Source organism: Fistularia commersonii, chromosome 6 (assembly GCF_037954325.1).
Source record: "Fistularia commersonii isolate RoL2024-O1a breed Wild chromosome 6, RoL_Fcom_v1.0, whole genome shotgun sequence".
NCBI classification, from domain to species: Eukaryota; Metazoa; Chordata; class Actinopteri; order Syngnathiformes; family Fistulariidae; genus Fistularia; species Fistularia commersonii.
This window is the reverse complement of record NC_141289.1, coordinates 21,014,371-21,034,808: the sequence shown is the minus strand read 5'-3', so window position 1 is coordinate 21,034,808 and position 20,438 is coordinate 21,014,371. Positions and strand designations below refer to the sequence as shown.

At 49.7% G+C, this 20,438-nt stretch overlaps 1 protein-coding gene across 1 annotated transcript; it reads right to left on the bottom strand.

Annotated features, from left to right (window-relative positions):
• Positions 1–1,459: 1,459 nt before the first annotated feature.
• LOC147233660 (ALK and LTK ligand 1-like) lies at positions 1,460–10,561 on the bottom strand. The gene is made up of 6 exons (XM_086148679.1): positions 10,249–10,561; positions 9,356–9,598; positions 6,749–6,802; positions 6,541–6,621; positions 4,267–4,342; positions 1,460–3,233 (listed from the first exon to the last, which is right to left on the bottom strand). Exons 2-5 carry the CDS (start codon positions 9,588–9,590, stop codon positions 4,278–4,280), a joined length of 435 nt encoding a protein of 144 aa, XP_086004805.1. The 5' UTR covers positions 9,591–9,598; positions 10,249–10,561; the 3' UTR covers positions 1,460–3,233; positions 4,267–4,277.
• Positions 10,562–20,438: the final 9,877 nt, after the last annotated feature.

Here is a 20,438-nt window from a genome sequence, read left to right as displayed (position 1 = left end):
CTACATGTTGTCTTTAAGAGATTCTTGACCATTAAAGTCCACCCTGTCAGACGTGAAATCTACTTTGCTGGAAAGCAGCAAAAGTCGTGGAGGTCAGCTTTCAACCCCAACTGGAGTCAATAACGGTTCTTTGTTCAAACCAAACTCTCAATTACGGTTTTACAGCCAGTTGAAAATCACACGCGTGTACGTAGAATTTGCTAACTGTCGCTAACTAGTCCAAAGATTAGTCCAAGAGACTTTTTTGCAGCGCGGGCAGGCGAGCGGGCGGGCGGGCGGGCGGGCGGGCGGGCGAGCCGTCTGATGGCGCGGCAGCTTCTTTACCTGCTGAAGGTCCGTCGAGAGCGACGACAACCTCTGTCTTCACTTTTTCCTCTTAGAAAAACACCCTCTCAGTCGCTCGTCCAACCAGCTCGGCGGCAGTTTTGCCGGTGACTCATCCCAAACACACACACGCACACACACTCACACTCACGCAGCTCTCCGGTTTGCTTAATTGCCGTTAATGACTGCAAATTATATTTGGATGTGTCAGACCATATAAAGGTGAGCTGACAGTTGATTTCTGGCTGAGGTGGAACTGGATCCTTCTGCAACAGTTGTGACGGCAGCGGTTACAATCACGACGCCACCTGAAGACTCAAAGCGATCCGTCTTTAAATATTCTCATCAAGAAATTCAGGCCACGAACCGCGAGGTCAAATGTTTTGATACGCACGTTTTTAACAATTTACTGCCTGACGGCGCCTCGGCCTTCTGCTCGGTCATTAACGGCTCCGGCGGTTGGAAGAGGCTGGTCGTCGGCGCGCTAAACCGTACATCTGCAGCCAAAGTCAACAGAAGAGCAATGCGGTCGACCCTGTCGGAGGAAAACAGCCTCGCTTCAAACCTCAGCGCCGTCTCGCAAAAATCTCCCTTCGTGACTTCACTGTGACTCACATGTTTAGATATCACAACTAACAGAAAGGAATATCAATCGTTGGATTTCATAGGTGACATTTAACTGTATCCATATTGACTCATTTCATCACTTATACATTATTATTATATTATTGTTATTACTGTAACTGTTTTGGTTGTTGTTGTTGTTGCTGTGTTTCTATCGAATTATATCCACTTATTATTATCATATTATTGTGGATACATGATTCCACTTTGGGCGAAAAAATTGATTGAACTAAATATATATATCTATAAATTTGAGGATTGTTGACGTAGGAAAATTCACCTGAGAGATTCTGAAAATGTAGGTAAAACTGCCATGAATCGTTTTGTCGCCCAGGACACGGAAGCATCGATCTAATGTTCTAAATATTGATAAATGTAATCATTTTATCGGCAATGCACACGCGTAGGTCCCAGTATAAATGTGATCGGGGACGTCGCATCAGAGTTCTTGTGAAAAACATCGTGAGCCTGGTGCGTCAAGAGACATTCAGAGGGAAAGTCGAGGAGCAAAACCAAAAGCATTTAATATTGGACAGCTTAAACAATATAAATATTTCCAGTGCAAGTCACAGTAGCATCTCAGACGTCCCGCCGGGAAATTCGTTTGTCCTCTCGTTTCATCCGTTGGCTTCAAACAGAACTTTGTCGGGTGCAGAAACGCCGTCGGTCGACCGAACCATGAAACAACCTCCGTGGTGACGTTGGAGAAACGGGAGGAGAGAAGAAACGGGCGTAAGAAAAAGAAGACGGGTGCGTCCGACCGAGCTGCTCGGGCGTGACGTGGCTCCTGAGGCCGGAAGCTGAAATCTAGCGGTCCTGGATGAAATCTGCTTCCTCGATCTCCTGCGTTCGTGTGAGAAAAACAGGACCGGCCGACGGGCCGAACGCCAGGCTTCGGTCGGAAAATTCACACGCCGACGGTTTCCACGCCGTCTCATCGGATGGCGTTTTATCATCACCGCCATCTTTTGAACCGCATCCATGTCATCGGTCCCAGGGCGCCGCCGGTCCGCCCGTTTCAAAAGGTGAAAAGAAAAACAAACTTAAACTCACTTTGCTTAAAGTCACAAGCTGGACGTTTAACATTCCCAGAACGTGGAGGAAAAACAAAACAAAAAAAAAAGAGCGTGTACAGAACGTCGCCTTTTAAAGTTCGCACGGTTCTTCAGAGATCGCAGGGACGTCGAGATCTTTCAATGATGTCGAAACCAAACACGAGAAGTGTTTAGTTTTAGCCTCCCTTTAGCGTTTTAAAGAACAGCGAGGTCACATACTTTACACACCAGCGGGGACCTTCTCACATTCTGGGAGAGCTCGGTCGGAAGCGGGGGAACTTTTTATTTTTTTTCACGCCCTCCCCTTTAAAAGACGAACGTTTTCATATGACCGACGGAGGGTCGTCGGGAAATGTTTTCTCCGCATGACAAAAGCCGTGTTTGAAATGCTACAATGCGGTTCGGTGTCCTACGGGCAACGTTAAGCTGCGTGACACTCAGAACCCAAAGGGATTGTTTTAGGCAGATTCCCCGATGTTCTGAAAAGCTTTAGTGATCATCCAGCGACCATGATGAGGAAAATCCCCATCCTGCATGCGCGTTTGACCTCGATAGGCAGAACATCAGATTTGCCCAAATGTTCTGGTTTGGGCGTGGCTTCCTGTCATCCCTCCGGTCCAGACTCACTTTAGGCTGGCTCTTAAAAGCGCGTAGATTGTCGGCGTTTCGATATAAATCCCGGCCCCGATGTGACGTCTTCGACCCCGTTCGGTCGAACGCGCTCCGACGCGTTCCGGTTCACATCTCCGGCATCGGAAAAAAAAAAAAGCACTCAATTAGATATTCTGCTCTGTGATATCGTCGGATTCCTTCCAGACTCCCGTTAGCGCCGCCTCGCAACGGGAGCTTCTCTTCCCCCCGGGTGAGGCGGCCCGAGCTGAGCCCGGAGTTTAAGTTCTAGACGCGGGTGGGAAGTCCGACGTGTGGTCAAGGTAAACAGGAGCTTGGCGCCCGGCTCGATGAGCTCGCCGCTCCAGCGTTGAGGAACACGTCTGAGTCAAGTATAGATGAGATTTGTACCGGTAAAATGCGGGCGGCCTCGGCAGCCTGGCGAGATGTCCTCAAATACAATGAGCGGAGTACAACAGGGGGCCGCCGTATCGGCGGCTGGCCGGCCGCGGTCGACCGAGACGGTAGAGGAGCTTCTGTTGGGCGCGGAGAACTTCCGCTGTCTGGCGGCGATTGGAGGAACGTGGAACGGATGCCCGTCCTCCTCGTCGGCAACGCCTCCTGGGGAGGAAGACACACGGCAAAGGTCAACCGAAGAAGTTCGGTTCTTTCTTTCAGAAACGCGTCGCGCAAAAGACCGACTCGGAGAGGAAAAACGACGGCGAGGGATCAGAGGTCCCAGAAGCCCAGGACAACGTTCCTCCGACGTCGCTCCAGAAAAACACTGCAAATCCCATCAAGCTGCCTGGTTTGGAGGCGGCAGCTTCCAGAGCCGTACAAGCTCTGCTGACGCCTCCAAGAACATCCTATTGGATCTTGGATGGACAAATGTGGATTCTGGGTCCTCTTATTCTCAGGGCCGTCCAACAGGTCCAACAGGTCCAGCAGGTCCGGCAGGTCCGGCAGGTCCGGCAGGTCCAGCCGGTCCTGCCGGTTCCCCAGACTCTCAACCGCAGGCGTGATGGGACTTACATGATGTTTTCACCAGCTGACCAGGATGGGTGTGAAAGATTCATGTTTTACAGACTTTAAATCGCAGGCCGTGGGATCCCAGAGAGTTAATCGTGTGATAAATAAACTCCACAAACAATTTATTTAAGAATGTGCAGAATCTATCTTACGCCTCAAACTTCCACAGACTTCAATTATTATATGATCTGGGCTCCAAAATCACAATTTCCGCAGGCTCAAGAAAACGCTCACAACTTAGTCGCGGGTCGCACGGACTCCGAAGTACAGAATCTGAATAACTTTACATTTCCCGTCACAGAACTCAACATGTTAGACGTTCGAAAGCAGTGAAACGGTGATTTCTGCAAACTGGAGTACAGGTTCTGGATTAGAAATCATTTTATAAAACCATCAGGTCAGCAGTCTGGTAATTACGAAAAAAGAAACATCCAAAAGGAAGAAAATAGAAGCTGAGGAGGATCATTCGGATCACGGATTGATATGCTTTTCAAAATATAAAGTTGTAAAAGTATTTCCCCCTTTTATCGCTCCGTCATTTTTAATTTTCCTTTAAAAGTTTGTTGACTTTTTCCCATTCGGAAGAGGAAAAGCGCACGTTACCAGCACGTGAGGGAAGTCTTACCAACGCTGTGATTATCTCTCCATACAACGAGGACTGCTGGCCAGTCGCATCAACAGACGGGCACATCTTTTATAATCTGCAGAAAAAGAAAAAGAGCCTCAGCAGGTACTGGAAGCAGAAGGGATGTTCAAGTGAGGCTGACAAAGTTGAAAAACCACATCCATGCACGTATGTACACTTATATATGTCCATGAATATGTATCCTGTTTCGTCTTTAAATATTTCCAAACCGCAAGTGACACTGTCTTGTAGCTCTTTTGCATAAAATGAGTCGTGAAAGTTTCCTCCCTCAACCATCCGTCATGAAATCCACCGCCTCCATATTTAAAACTGAAAACGTCCAAAAAACAAACGGGGACGGCAGCAGGTGAGTGACTGTGAGCGAAGGATGCAGGAAGTCAACCGTCAGCGATCTTGTTTCTCGTGGGGATTCCCTTTCAAAGAGTTATCAGTTGTGACACGCCGTTAACACGCCACATCCGTGTTACTGAGTCGATTTGCTTATGTAAAAATGGAACCTGGAAAAGTGTCCGCGAGAAGACAAGCCTGGTTTTCTTCTGCTGAGAATGATAGACGGAGAGACGATCAACAAACACTACGACTCTCTGAAAGCCTTTACGACGCACAGCTTATCTGATCCTCCTATGTTTAGACTTTACCGGATCAAGATGCCATGCAAATTATCTTTTCTTTTTCCTAAAGGTGTCGTTAGTTTTGAACAGAAACTATTTGCATTCAAAGAGTAAACATATGGAAGCGCCAGAGTTTCTCTTGATTTGTGCGGGGAAATCATTTCCCGAAAGGAAGCGTCGAGACGCGAATGGTCGGATGGGTCAATAAGAAGCCCTGTGATTGGCCGACGAGACGGCGGCCGCGCGGTGCGAATCGTGCCGCCTGCTTCAGGTCGCGGCGTGCGTGCTGGAGCGCGAAAACCCTTTTCCATTCCGACCGAAATAAAATACAAGCGCAGAGGACGAGAAAACTCACGTCAAAATAATATTGTTCAAAGTGAGAGAACCGACCCTGGAGGCGTTTGTAACGGCTCCAGGTTTAGATCGAGCCCCCCAGAATGTTCACACTCTTTTTAAAACTACGAGAGCCGATAGTTGACGGTGCGTCCGATTTCTTTCCTGTACAGATTTTTGTCTCATTTGCTGCTCAGACTCTGCAGAGGTCAGGTGGTCTGAAGAGCCCGGAGCAAAGCATCGCTTCACCTCACACTCTTATCAGAGGGATCGTGTCAGAACAGCAGCAGCTCTTCTGATCTCGAATCAGGCGTGAAGCTCAGCGTGTCCGTTGGAAACAGAGTGTTTGTTCATTTTCGTGTTTGCGTCGAAACAAGTTTCATCCTGTTTTCGTTCTCAAACAAACTCCCGCAGCGGCGCTAGCATGATGCGGGGACTCGGACAGGAATAGAACTGGAGGCAGGAAGAATCACCGGGTTCGCCTCCGTCGACAAACAATGTTTTGTGGAAACTTCATTTCAACGCACGGTTTATCTAACGTTAAGGGAAAGCGGATCGGCCACCGTTCCGGCCGAGTCGACTCGCGCTCGACCGCACGTGCACGTAACGGAAAGCAAAACATCATCCGTGAAAAAGCAGACTTCGTCGAGAGGAAATTGAAAAACTCAAACCGCCGCATTTCTGGCCGTATCTAAGACGGCGAGGTTTTCTACGCTCTCCGAAAGGCGGGGCGGCGTTTCGCGCGGCCTGTTTCGAAAGTGTCGGCGTGCACCGGAGGATTCGTGACGCCGATTGGTCGCGATGCTAATTGGTGTTGAACATTTTTCCCCTCAAAGAGGAAATTCAGTGTGCCAAACATCCTGTGTCCAATCTGATCTGAACTTCATTTGGAAAACAAGCATTTTAACTCTTTAACCATGAACGATGAGGTTTTCCAGCAATCTGTGTTTTCACTAGGAGTCGGTCGCAGCTGAGAGACAGATCAGGTTCAAGTCATTAGCAACGCTGGTTACCACGCTAATAAATATAAAAACCCAACGGTGAAGTAGGTTTCTGCTTTAAGTCGTGAAATACAACAAAATAATGAGATAGGATACAATCACGTCAACGGCTCAATGGCGACAAAGAACACGAAAAGACACAGAAAAAGGAAGATATACCCAAACGTCGATGCGAGTGTCGTCGTAAAAGCCGATTTCTCTCCTTTTTTGCCAGCGGTTACTTATAAAAACATTCCCTTCACGGTTGCGTAGGAACCCTAGCGAGCTCCCTGGCGAGAGCTTCGGAGGAAGAAGGTCAGACAACTCACAGCTGGGCGTCGTGCAGTCCCTGGTGTTGTGGTACAACCTGCGGAAGTGTTTTCTGCACTTGGGGTTGATGTAAAGAGGACCTACAGACACGGTGACATGTGGTCATTAGCGTCGCTAACATGGTTAGCTTCGTTAGGTTCGGTTAAACACACACCAAATGGAAATTGTATGAAATAAGGCGGCTGAAGATTCTAACGTGTTTTTTACCTGTCAGGTGTTTGATGAACTTCTCTTTGTGTCGTGGGTCTCGGAGCGGCGTTTCTACAACGATAGAAGAGACGATATCTGTAAAAAGTCACGCTCAAATTTAGGGTTCAGAAAAGTGTCTAAAGCTCAGCGTCCGGACTTCGTATGGTTCATTATCTGCGACTCCCGCGTCGGCTCTCGGCCGACGCCACACAGACACGCAAATCATCCACTCTCTGGCCAATTTAGGGTTTCGGTTCACCCGCAGCAGGTTTTCGGCGCGAGGAATTGAACGCGGGACTTCCTCCTGCGGCGGCGCCTTGGATCGCCCCCGTTGTGTCTGACCGCCACGAGATACCATCTGCTCGGATGAAATTTGTGGGCGCAACCGAATGCGGTCAATAACAAGAACGTGACATGAAATGAGCTTGAGAGGAGACGGAGAAGGAGGACAAGGTGCAGCTGAGGATACCTCCTCCCCCCTCCCCCCCCACGCTCGGCGTCCTGACTTTCCCCCCCGTGTGTCACATTCGTTCCTTGGAGGAAAAGCTGAAAAAACTGCTGAATGGTAAAAGCTGCGACGTGAGCCGAAAAGGAGAACGGCCTCGGAAGCGGCTGCTCCTCGGGCGGCCGGCGGAACGCCGATGACGAGAGCGTCGACAACGACGCCGTTGTTCGGAAACAGCGGGTCTTCAGTCCGACGCCGCCGCGGTGACTGGGAATCTTTCACGGACCAGACCAATCAGCTGAAAGTTTCTGAGTCATGAAGCCTTTAGCATCACGCAGCTTCGGAAAGACGCTTTTCTTTTCTTTCGTCGTGACAAAGTGCAAAGCGGCGTCTCCGGCCCAGATCCACGGCGGCGTTTCCGCGTCGCGATCGCGCTCTCGAGCGTTATCCGCAAACCGCATTTTCATTGGCGTCGGAGCAGACAAACTACAGAATTACAACAAAAACAGAGCTGAATTGATGAGGGTTTTACATAAGTCGGCATCAGAGAATCTTTTTGTTTCAGTGTCAGTGTGTTTGCTCTCAAATCATTCTTTTCATCCCGCAAGAGAGTCACACACTGCTCGAAGTGTTCCAGCCTCGCCGTTCGTAAAAAAGGCCTGCTTTAATTTTGTTAGTTTAACAGTAAACAAAAAGAAGCGGCAAGAAAAAGTCATAAAAATGAGCACATGACTTTGCAGCATCTGATTCCTGGATCCCTGATAAATCCAAATTTGTTCCGCGCCGTATCTGAAGCGGCTGTCGGTCGCCGTCAGAGCCGTAAAGAAACACGACTGTTTGGTTTGGGAGGCCCGAGGACGGCGGCCCGCCGGAACCCAGCGTGTTGTTGTGTTCTGGAAGCGGCGAACACGTCGTCGGACGCGCCGACGCCTTCCGCCTTCAGACGATTCTGACAAAATGAGGGGTTTTTTTTTTTAAAACCCAACCTTTCCTTTCAGTTAGCGTCGCGGATTTGGGAGCTCTGACACGGACGTCCTCACAAAGCGAAACCAGAAACGCGACCTTCACGTTTGAAGGACTGTGAAGCGACCGCTGCTACTCCTCGTGTTTGGTTGCACACTTCTGCAGACGTCTTCGCTGATTTCCTGTCATGATCTTTGTCAATTTCAAGTGATTTCACACATTTTTCATGGCGCTTCCCCATTGCAGTCACTAAGGTCAGCTACCTCCAGGGAAAGTTGGCTCGAATTTGCAGAGTGTGGAAAATTACTGATTTTATTTTAGAAAATCAAGTATATAAATGAATGAATACGTTGTTTTTTTTCTCTCCAAATACCCTGGCAGAAATGATGTTTTCTTGCTGCATTAAAAGTAGCAAGTGGTTAGCAGCAGCAGCAGCAGCTTAGCATTCGTGCAGTAACTTCTTGCAGATGTGATGGACCAAAGGTCAATCCAATACTTGCACTCTACAGGGGAAGCGCTTGCATAAAAAAATACAGGCAGGAATTTCAGTGCAAACATCACATGTGGCATTTGCATTAAACAAAGGTATTTTAGTGGCAGCCGGGTAAAGCCAAGTCCAGCGCTGCTGCAGTTCACTTTGTTTAAGCATGCATTCATTCATTCCTTAATTTGTTCATTTGTTCATTATCAGCTGTTCATCCCGTGCTGAGGACTGAGGACTCCCGAGCTGCCACCGGGCAACGGAAACAAATTTCCCTGACTTGCTAAAAAAGGATGGTAAAGAGCTCCAGAAGTAGCTGTATTGCATTTCAAGATTTGCACCACTTAATATTTGCAGTCTGACTGCCGGCCTGCGTGCGGTGAATACAGTATTCGCAGGTTAAATGGACGCCACTTGGCGCTCGAGTGCTCGAGATCAAAACCGCTTTGCACTGGATTTGACCTTCAGCCATTCACACGCACTCACTCAAACCGTGCACGTCTGACGGGTTCCTCCTTGCAGCGCCCGCAAACAGAAAAGGCCTATTTGCTGCAGAAGCTGCACGCGGTCGGTCAGGATGCAACAAAAGTTACTTTTGTGCTGCAGCGCCAGCTGCTTTTAAGGCCGCGGACAGAAAACGAGGATTCTTAAATCTGGCCTCCTTTGGGTTTGTCGAGATGTTTCGGACGAGAGGCGGAAAATCCTCAACGGGCGTAAGTGGGCGGGGAGTACTGACCGAGCCCCGGGCTGGAGCGGTTCTTCCTCTCCGGAGTTCGGGCTCCGTGTCCCGCCAGCGCCGCCGCCGCGGCGTCGGTCCTCTCCCTGGAGGAGAGGCCCAGCAGCTCCAGGACCTGCCGGGTCTCCAGACGACCCTCGGCGCGGCCGGAGCCCCGCAGGAGGGCCGCCGCCGTGCAGCGACCTGCGGCGAGAAGCAGCAGCAGGAACGCCGGCACCAGCCGCGGGATCACCATCACTGCACCTGGAGGAGACGGAGATAACGGACGCTTCCTTCATCCGCCCATTCATCGATTCGCCCATCGATTCGTTCATTCATTCACGTTTATTGCCGGTTTTATCGACGCGGCGCCCAATCGCGCTCTTTGAGCTTCGCCCGGACGTTTCTACATGAATTCGCCAACGCGTCTCCGGTGAAGGAAAGTTCACCGCCGACCTCGTTGACCTTCACGACTGAACTTCATCTCCGAGCCGACCTTTCCCTCCCTGCCGCGGCACATGACGCACAAGAACTAAGCCAGGGGTGATTCAAAAGTTCAGCTCTATTTAAACCGGCCAAGTCGAGATGTTATCAATTAATTCATTTGATCGCTTAAATCTCGCTTCCCCTTCTTCTCGATCGCTCTCGTACGGCTGTGATAAATTATAACCAGAAATAAAGCGGGTAAAAGTTGACATCATGGAAAAGATTAATCCTGTAAAACTTTGCGTTTTGGCTGGTGTTTGTTTCCCCGCGCCGGGTCATCTGATCGGACAAAAACTTCTTTGAGGATTAAAAAAAAAAAAAAAAAAACTCCCCAAATTCTTCTGAGAACCGAGAAGATCCCGACTTTCAGACGTGCCGACTTACTTTCCCCGGTGTGTGTCGGAGTGTCAAAGTGAAAGCGGTCCTACCTGTCCGGGCTGCGCTCCGCTCCGCTCCGCGTCCCGCCGCCTCTCCGCCCGGCTCGTCCCGCCGCCGCCGCGTGTTTCCCGGTGACTCCCCTCTTTCAGTCCACGTGTGTGTGTGTGTGTGTGTGTGTGTGTGTGTGTGTGTGTGTGTGTGTGTGTTTACGGCCGTGCGCACTTGCAGCAGCCCCGGGTGTGATCCATGCGCGCTCAGGGCGGCGCAGGTCGCCGGTGGAGGAGCGCCTGCAGCCCGGGGAGAACTTTCCTCACCATCTGCTCCATCTTCATCTTCATCACCGAGCTCACAGTGCGTACTCCTCCTCCTCCTCCTCCTCCTCCTCTTCCTCCTCCTCCTCCTCCTCCTCCTCCTCCTCCTCCGCGGCGGCGGCGGCCGTCGGTCCCGCGTCTGCGCGCTCCGGAGCGCAGGGGAGAAACCGCCGCGGCGCCTCTTTCCGATCGGTGATCGATGATCGGACTCGGATCGATGGGTGCTCCGCTGCTCCCGCGTGCTCCGTCTCCTCGCGCTCCGCTGCCGGCGCGGGAAATATAATGGGAGGCGGCGCGCTCTCTGGCACGTGCGGTGACGCGCTCCGGAAAGTTGTGTCCCGAGGAGAAACTTCCGGTGTTGATGTGAGGAAGATCTGCACCGACACCGACCTGGACGGGGATCAGATGTGTGGAGGACCAGTTCTTGACAACTGGACTTGAACCTCTTCACGTTCTAAAATGTTCTCCTCTCCTCCAGGAGAAGGAGATTCCCCCCCACAGACCCGGAGCCTCCGGGTTCTCCTGCCGATCTCATGTCAGACAACTTTTCACGCTGACCTTCACAAGTCAGGGAAACTCAGGGTCTCCGTGAAGCTCCTGCACGATTTGGGACTTCGGGAGGAAAACGGAGAAGCGTGAGGGACCAGGGAGCTTCTCGCTGTGGAGGTTCTGGAGGTTCACGCCGCCCTTGCTCTCCAACAAATCATTTGAAAACATCTCCAAGCCGACCCTCAGATCGACCTTGATCCTCATTCATGGATGATGGGATGATCTAACCCAGGCTGCAGCGGCGCCGGAGGCCGGGTTCACCCCTGAACCCCGAGGACAGGGGTAGAGGCAGACCACCACCTGCCGGGTCTTTCAGCGTCACACCTGACCTGACCTGGAAACACCAGAAGGTCAAGCAGACCCCCTACTTCCAGGCCGGACTCTTCCCGGCAGAACCACGATGGAGAGCGCGCTCTGTCGGAGTGTAACGGGAAGAACCCGGCCCGGGTCGGGTGGCGAGGACAGATCGCAGAGTCATCTGCTAGATCTCCATTCAGAAGAAGGCCTGGTGCTTCACCGCTGCTTCCCAGGAGACGGGATGTTTGGTCCCCTTCCTCCAGGAGGAAGCATTGGAGCATCCAGGAGAGCTTCTGCATGGCAGGCTGCCTGGTTGAGCGTTGCACCTTCTGAAGCTGCGAGCCACCCAGCAGATATTCTTCGATTCTCTCTCTGGATTCTTGAATGGATGAAGTTTCAGCAGCGGCCGACACATTCGCTCGCCCTCAAAATGAAAACAAAGACGAATGGCGCGCGTTTAAAAAGGCAACCACGTCCAGAACCGAGAGCCTGAACCAAAGGCGCGGCAGGACATGTCCCTTCCTGCCGACGTGAGGTTTCCACCCTCATCACCTCTATCAGGTTTCGGATCTTTCAGCTGCCGCCGGATCGCAAACACCCTTCGACCGTCCAGATTACATAAAAGCGGGAAAATGATCCACGGTCTCGCAACGGTTCGACTCTACAGAGGCGACGGCCACAGGAGCTAGCCGCCGCTAGAGCTAGCCGCCGCTGGAGCTAGCCGCCGCTGGAGCTAGCCGCCGCTGCTTCCGCGGCACTGCAGCGGTTACTGAAGTTACATGACAGTGAGGACAACGTAACAGTTATTGCAACAGTTACTGGAGCTGTTATGCAAGGATTACTGCAGCTGCTTCCAGAGTGTTTGCTTCAGTGGTACCTGCAGCAGTGGTTGAACTGGAGGAGTGTGTGTGCGCCGCTCAGACGCTTCTGCACCGTAGCAGTTGATACTTCAAGTACTGGAAGAAGTATTTTACTCTTCTGCGACGGGTACAAGTGAGTGCTGTGAGCGGAGGTGCAGGCAGGGGAGGCAGGAGAGGCCGTGCCTCACTCGCCAATCTTGCAAAGAAAAACAACTGGTTCTATTGATCAGTGATTTGCACTATAAAGTTTTTTTTTTCATTGAACTTTCCCAGTTTTAGATTTTGTTTTAGATTCAAAATGTAAGGATTGTCACATTTACTGTTCAGATACTGGGAAGAGACGTGCGGTGAGGCCGCCGACTGTCGAGCCTCACCGACGGCCGACCGCTGGCGTGCTCTGCGCTCACGCCGCCATGTTGTCTGTCTGTATGTCGCTATTAAAACTTTGCTATATGAACTCCATTTCCAATGTATTGTGTTTTTTGTCACGACTGTACGCGTGTTACTAGTTTCTCGTGCTGAGCGATCATAGAACGTCTTCCAGCGAGTGAGGCAGGCAGTTCTCCTGCCTCACAGTAGGGGGCGCTCCTGATTCCCGGGGTCCTTCTGGCGTTTCCTCGCCCGCAGAAACTTAAACATAAACCCTTGACTGCTGCCGATCAAATGGCGAATGAGCGACTCCGCAGGTTCATATGTTTGTAGGAGGTGGTTGTGAGGAAGTCAGCGCCTCACCAGCCAACAGCTTCAGCGCACGTCACGGATTCGGTGAACGCGATCAGTGGAGCGGCTGACAGAAGAGCAAAAGCTCAAAACCATACGTTGTTCATCTTTTGATTGGTTTGCCTTTTTTTTAACTTCCTTGTACGCTGCAAAACCATCTCCAGACACAGGTGGAACATCTCAGTGGCCTTTAGTCTGATCAGATCTGACTACCGTGGTCAAACCGTGGTCGGTCGACAACATAAAGATGTAAATGTCTCAATATTATGTTTAATATCTTGATGATTGAATCCTTTTTTAGAGTTATTGAGTGGTTTCATTGGATTTCATGAAAACAAACAAATCATTATTCAAAGAAATGAAGGTGTCACGGGAAGCGTCCGAGGCGGATCTGCGAGGAAGACCTGCAGCAGGTGGAGAAGCAGAAACGTGTCGTTTCCCAGCAATGCGAGAAGAGCGAGCGTTCCACCTGGAACCCCAACTGTTATCATTCCTCATACACATCTGCTGTCAGCAAACACTTTCCACGGCAACGCAAACACAAACACACACGCACACACACACACACACACACACGCATACATACATACAAGCTGTTAAGCGGAGAGCCAAGATCAACACACCCTGTCCTGGCAGCGTCCTCCCCGGCCTTTGGCCCGGCAGCTCACACACATCCTCGGTTGAACGGCCCGAGCTCGAAACCCAATCACAGGAACAACAAGAAAAACAGGCGCTGATGATGTTGGCCGGCCGGCCCTCCGAGGCCCCGTAATGATTCCTTAAACGTGTAATGGGGTCGGGGTTCGTGAGGAGTCGTGGTAAAATATGTAAAAGGAGACCCCGGAGAGCCATTAGGACGTTTAGCGGCTCCGTCGGCCCGGTGTGTTTTCCCCGTGACCGACCCGCCTCTCCGATCGCGGCTTCCAGATCTCTCCGTCCCACGCCGTCCACCGTCCTTCCGCCTTTCCGATGGCATCGCCCCCGACGTTTCCCACCGACGTTCTCCAAACCCGCCCGGCCCGTCCATGCTCGCTACGTTCACCTTTTTCAACCAGCCTCAAACATCCCACCTCTGCGATCATCTCCCCCCCGTCCAGCCAGCCGTGTTCTGCTCTAACCTTCTACATGGCTCGCATTCCAAATCGCCCCTCGTGTTCAAAAACACCACTTCAGAATATCCATAAAAACAAGCCGAGGAGGAAGCGTCGCCGCGGGCCGGACACGCTGCTGCAGCTCTGTCACAATACGGATGTTTGTCTGACGCACGGTCAGAAAACAGGCCGGCAGCTCGTCCCCGAACAAAGCCTCCTCTGTTGCCTCTATTAGGAGGACATGCTGCATGGGAGACCATGAGGGACAAAACTGCAGCTGCAACGCCATCAATCTGTCACGTCCGTCAACTGCGAGAACCCATGATGAGCTTTTTCAAATATCGCATTAAATGCCGTGTCTTTTTGTCATTTTGCCCGTTCTAAAGCAACTATCATCACCCAAAATCGGCCCTCGTACCGCTTGATTCCTTCCGGTACCCAAGGACTGTCTTAGGGGGAAAGGCGTCGAGATTAGCTAAACATCAGATAAGGAGAACCTCGACAATGCTGGAAACTCTTCCGAAAAAGCCAAACGCCGGCCATCGCGGAAAGCAAACGTCTGGAGCCGCTGATGTGAAACCGCAATGGCGGCGAAAGTAAACTGTCAGATGGACAGATAACTTAACCCGCACACGCCCATCTCCAATCCAGGACATTTGTTTAAAATGTTTTCATACGATCGCCTTACTACTTCAAGCGCGCGCATAACCGCAACCAGCGTTGGCCTCGGCAGAGAACATCTGCATTGCAAATACGGTTTTGAACAAAAAAAAAACATTGATTTTATTGATGAGTTGAGTTGAAGAAACATGGTCCTCTTTGGTCAGTCGTCTGAAACCCGATGAAGGTCACCCACGCCCCCGAAAAACAAACCCATGTGCCGTTTAAAACCAATACGTTACCCGAGCTGACGGATCACCGAAAATAATGGAAATATCACATCAATCATCGCAAAATGTCTCATTTCCAGCAAACCTTCTCAAGAGTTCTAGGAATCGCTCGCGCTCCGAGATCGAGATAAGGAAAGTCAATCCAAAGAGATTTGAAGGATTTCTTTGACAACTCCTCTCTTTCTCACATACACACACACACACACACACACACACACACACACACACACACACACACACACACACACAACCCGGTATCATTTTAGGTGTCGCTCCAAACTCACAGATTGAGTGGTAGAAATAATCAACTGTACCAGAACTTTCTCTTATCCATGATGAGAACGTCATCGGGACGTCGTTCACTGCGAATATGTTTTGGTTGATTCGTCTCCAAACACACAACATTTCTGATTGGGTCATATTTTTGGGGTATTTTTTTAGATCCTCAGCTCCATCGAGTGGCTGAAGCAGGAAGATGCACTGTTTGAGTTTTCCGTGGCCTGCGTGTGGAAAAAGTTTCTGATCAGCGATAGGATCAATATATAATCAATCTCCCGTTTAAGAGGATGTTATTATCTGTCCTATTTATTATCAATGATTTCCTGAACCCATGATTCATAGATTAATTCTTATATTTGCGTGAGACGTGCACAAGTCAGAGGAAGACAGAGGACATTTTTCTAATTCATTTATGATTCATTCAGTCAGTGTTAAGATTTCAAAGAATTGAAAACATTTCATACTGAAATAAGAATATCGGTCAATTAATTTTATACATAAATTATGAAGATGAATTCAAATTTCAATCTGGTAAGCCTTCGTGGTCGTTATTATCAAAAGAAGTATTAGCATGTGCACTATAGACAAATAGTACTCATATAATCGACACTACTCTTGATAAGAATCACAAAGCAACATTTAGACACATGCAACCATAATTATTGTTGATTATTAATACTATCATTATAGTTGTAGTTGTAGTAAAACCGAAGCAAAACCAATCGACCGACAATCCGTCCATCTCTTAATGATACTCGACTCGGATGATTAATGCCTGAAAATGAATTAAATACAGTCAACATGCTATTTAGATTGGGAATGGATTTTAACTGAAAATTACCGTGAATTTAATGCATCGAGCCGTCACTTTCCTACAAAACAGCACAGAGTTATCTGAAGATGGTCACCTGAAGCAAACTACCGCCATTTCTGGATTATTGAGCGCACCGGATAAAAATAACAACATAAAACAATGTGTACATATAAAGGCCGCACTCGTCTATAAGCTGTACACTTTTACACTTTTAACTAAATCCAAACCGGTGACGTACTGGAAATGCTTTTTTCCCGACAGTAGCTGTAACACGGCTGATGAGAAAGATGAATAATAAATAAAAACCATCCGTCCGTTTTCTTCGTCCTCCTCCAGCCGTCGGCTATCTGGGTTTTCCTCCTGCGCACCAAAACCGTTAAAATCGTCTTCTTCGCTGTCGGAATTGAACGGCCTCAGAATTTCACTCTGGTTTCCTGGGTCCGACGCGACCGGGCTAGATGTTTTAGCTCGTTACTCCCAAAAAAAACCATAGATTAGCCACACGGTTGTATTAGCGTCAGTGTTCAAAGCGTTTGGAAAAAGCTGCGGCTTATTGCTCAGAAATGACGGCGAGGTTCCTCCTTCGCAACCATGAACCTTTTCAACATTTGTTGTCGATCACTCTATATCGGTCTACACGTTGAAAGCGGTTTGTTTTGGGAGCCCAGCAGAGCTTGACCAGTATGTGGAAATGTCGTTTGAGGAACAGTCCCTGAAATATGGGTGTGAATGCTGTTGTGAAAACAGTCCATGAAATGTGTGTGTGCATATAAGTAGCCATCGGCTGTCGGGAGGGAGAAGGAACTCTTTGCTCTCCGAGGTCCACGAGTCCACGGCCGATACCGGGTCGTTTTCTTTGTCCTTTCTGTGTCTGTTTTACAACTTTGAATGGGATCTCCAACGGTGAGCGATTACATGGAAGCCGGAGGTTCTGATGAAGGATCCAGCTCGGTTTCTCTTGCTCAGGAACCACGTCGTACATTGGTAGGTTGGCGTTTACTTGTCGCGCCACCTTGTAGATACAGTCAGTGATCATGAATCGCTGGTGTCCAGCGTCATCTTCTACGCTGTTGTGTGCTGGGCAGCAGGATCAAGACAGCTGACGCCAACAGACTCGACAAGCTCATCAGGAGAGCCGGATCTGTCCTGGGAGTGGAGCTGGAGTCTGTGGTGCAGGTGTCAGAGAAGCTCCTCAGCATCATGGACAACGTCCATCACCTCCTGCATGGACACTGCCGTCCTGTCAGAGCTCTTTCAGTCGTAGACTGATACCACCAAGGAGCTCCACTGAACCCCACAGGAGGTCTTTCCTACCTGAAGCTACCAGACTTTTTAATTCCTCTTCCTTCAGCTGCAGGGAATCTTCAAATCTTTGTACTTTTTAAGACCTTAAAACACGTGATAGCCTTAACCTTGACAATTTATATTTCATTGTATTTCTTATTCTCCCTCCTTCCTACTATTATCTATTATTGTTATGTTTTGCTTGAAACTCTGGCACAACAATTTCCTTGGGGATAAATAAAGTTGTTCTTATCTTATCTTCTCATCTTGTGAAACTTATAAAGCCCGTTCCACCTCGTGGAGTCATGTTTCTGACCAGGACGCGGTCGCTTTCTTCCAATTCAGAGCTTCTGGCTTTGCTGTCATGGTATCTTTTCCCTCGCTCAGCAGATTTACTTCCTGCGTCCCTTTCTTCCATCTCCTCTTGTACTGCTGCCGGTCAGGAGAACCAGTTGGAAAAGCGAGCCGATTGGAAGAAGTGGTTCTGCAGAACAACAGGCTCGCCTCGACTCTCGTGCAGTTGAATCAATAGATCAGCGTATTTAATGACTCCTTCCCCCTGGTTCTCTGCTGGTCTTCTTGTTCTTAAGACAGGAGCTGCTTGAAGACATGTGATGTTCAACCTCTTGCTGCATCCGTGGCAAGAACAACCCGTCTGTTGCCGGCGAACTTGTCCTCTCTCTACCTTCATGTCCCATCTCCTCATGTGATGCTTTGAGCGCCGTCTTCTAGTATTTCTGCATAAGAAGGAGTTGGGCTCCTGACACTGTTTTGCACCACAGAATGTCATCCATCATCATCATCATCTGGCAACAGCCATTTGGATTGCATGCGTTTTGATTTCAATATTTGCCGCGCTGGATTTGCTACCAGACCTTCTGCTATCGAACGACAGGCCCGATGCCCCGATCCTCTCTCTGAGCCAATCGGATTTCATCAATTAGGAAAGGTTGATGTCCTGACTCAGTGGCTACTGTACACTGGGCTGACAAGGCCATGGACTGCATGATGGGACCTTGTTCCTCAACAGGCTGTGCTGCTGCTTACCCAGATTGAGAGGAAAGTTCTTCTGCGCGCTCTGCCATTAGCATCCTGGAAAGACAGTCGGCATCTACATTCTCTGCCACGGGGCGGCACTTGACGGTGATGTGGAAATCTGCCTGCTCAGCGAGCTAAGCTTGGCTTTGGGCAGACGACATGTATGCTCGAGGACTGTTGTGGGCGTACACCGAGCGAGAGGAGCCGGTCAGGTGATCTGAGGTCGCCTCAGTTCAAAGCCAGGAACTCCACGTTTCCCAAATGCAAGTGGTAGATCTTTTCTGACCCAGCAAGTGTGCGTGATGCCGGTGTGATGACCAGCATCTTTCCAGAGATTCTTTAGACTGAAAGGTTTGGTGAAATCTGGGAACGCAAGGTTCTACCGAGCAGTCGATCATTTCTGGAGCAACTCTTGGTGGTTTTCTGTCCATCGAATCAGCCGATGAGATGGGACCCGGAGATGCTTTGAGAAGATCGTCGAGGGGACCTTTGATACGGGTCAAACCCCTGACATACTGTCAGTAATAGCCGAGGAGGCCCGTAACAAATCTAAGCTCTCCGACAGTGCGTGGCCTTTTCTCTTTTAGAGCCCTCACAGCCATCGTCTCAGCAGGATCCATCTTGCTGCCTTCTTCAGACACAATACCTCCTAAGTCACTTAAACAGCTCACATTTGCTGGGCTTCAGCTTGTCTGAGCCTCCTAAGTGCTGTCTTCACATCTTCCTCATGATCTGACAATGACCTGCTCAACCCTACCATGTCAACAAGGTATGGGACACAAATTTCATCCAAACAGTCCTCCACGCATCCACGCTGGAAGGCAGCGGGTGCATCCATCAAGCCGACCAGCATCCTAATCCACTCATGTAAACCCCGTGGAATCACAAGAGCGTGCAGGAAGCCGCTCTGCTCGGCCAGAAAGCCCTGATGGTATGTTTTCCCTTTGTCTGACAGGGAAAACCACAAATGGCCTCTCAGGTCATCCATGATGTCTTGGACTCTTGGGAGTTTTTCTGTTTCACCCCCTTTAGTCAGTGCACAAGTGCAAACCACCTGGTATCTCGTGGACACCGACTGCTGGGGAGGCATGAGGTCAGTTTGATTTTCTTACCCAACCTTGTGTGATCGGGTCCAGCCGGTAGCCCTTCATTTCTCGTACGCTGGCCTGGGCACAGCTTTGGTGTCCTGGAGGGAGATGGAAAGCTGCAGCTTGTCAACACACCCGTTGTCTTTTTCTGATTCAGAGAAGGAAGACTGTTGTTCTCTCAAAATTCTCTGTCCAGGCTCAATTATCGATACTTTATACTTTATCTTCTTCTGCTTCAACGCGACTCGCTAACTATGTTCTAACTGTGGCACCCACTATCTCAAGAAGGGTCAGAGCCGCCTGTTCTTCCTCAGGAGGCTCAGATCTTTCAAGGTCTGCAGGACCATGCCGCAGATGTTTTACCACTCGCTGGTGTCCGGCGTCATCTTCTACGCTGTTGTGTGCTGGGCAGCAGGATCAAGACAGCTGACGCTAACAGACTCAACGAGCTCGTCAGGAGAGCTGGATCTGTCCTGGGAGTGGAGCTGGAGTCTGTGGTGCAGGTGTCAGAGAAGCTCCTCAGGGTCATGGACGTCCATCACCCCCTGCATGGACACTGCCGTCCTGTCAGAGCTCTTTCAGTCGTAGACTGATACCACCAAGGAGCTCCACTGAACGCCACAGGAGGTCTTTCCTACCTGAAGCTATCAGACTTTTTAATTCCTCTTCCTTCAGCCGAAGGGAATCTTCAAATCTTTGTAGTTGACAGTTAACAGTGAAGACAATTTTTATTTCATTGTATTTCTTATTCTCCCTCCTTCCTACTATTATCTATTATTGTTATGTTTTTGCTTGAAACTCTGGCACAGCAATTTCCTTCGGGATAAATAAAGTTGTTCTCATTCTCTCATTCTCATCCTCATCTCCATCTCTAGAAGTCCTTTGCTCGACCCGTGTTCTCCTCGGCCAGAGACGATAAGGTGCTCTTTCTGCCATTGTGGCAGGAGCTCTATGGACAGTTGTTTCCCACTCGATGGCGGTTTAAAATGTAGCTTAAAATGTAGCATCTCCGTAGCTAA

Excerpts from the sequence above, each read along its gene's own strand:
- LOC147233660 (XM_086148679.1), bottom strand. The coding sequence starts at position 9,590 with ATGGTGATCCCGCGGCTGGTGCCGGCGTTCCTGCTGCTGCTTCTCGCC. Across the intron at positions 6,803-9,355 it reads CCGCTCCAGCCCGGGGCTCG|AAACGCCGCTCCGAGACCCA; the intron begins GTCAGTACTCCC and ends CTATCGTTGTAG. Across the intron at positions 6,622-6,748 it reads GTTCATCAAACACCTGACAG|GTCCTCTTTACATCAACCCC; the intron begins GTAAAAAACACG and ends CCGTGTCTGTAG.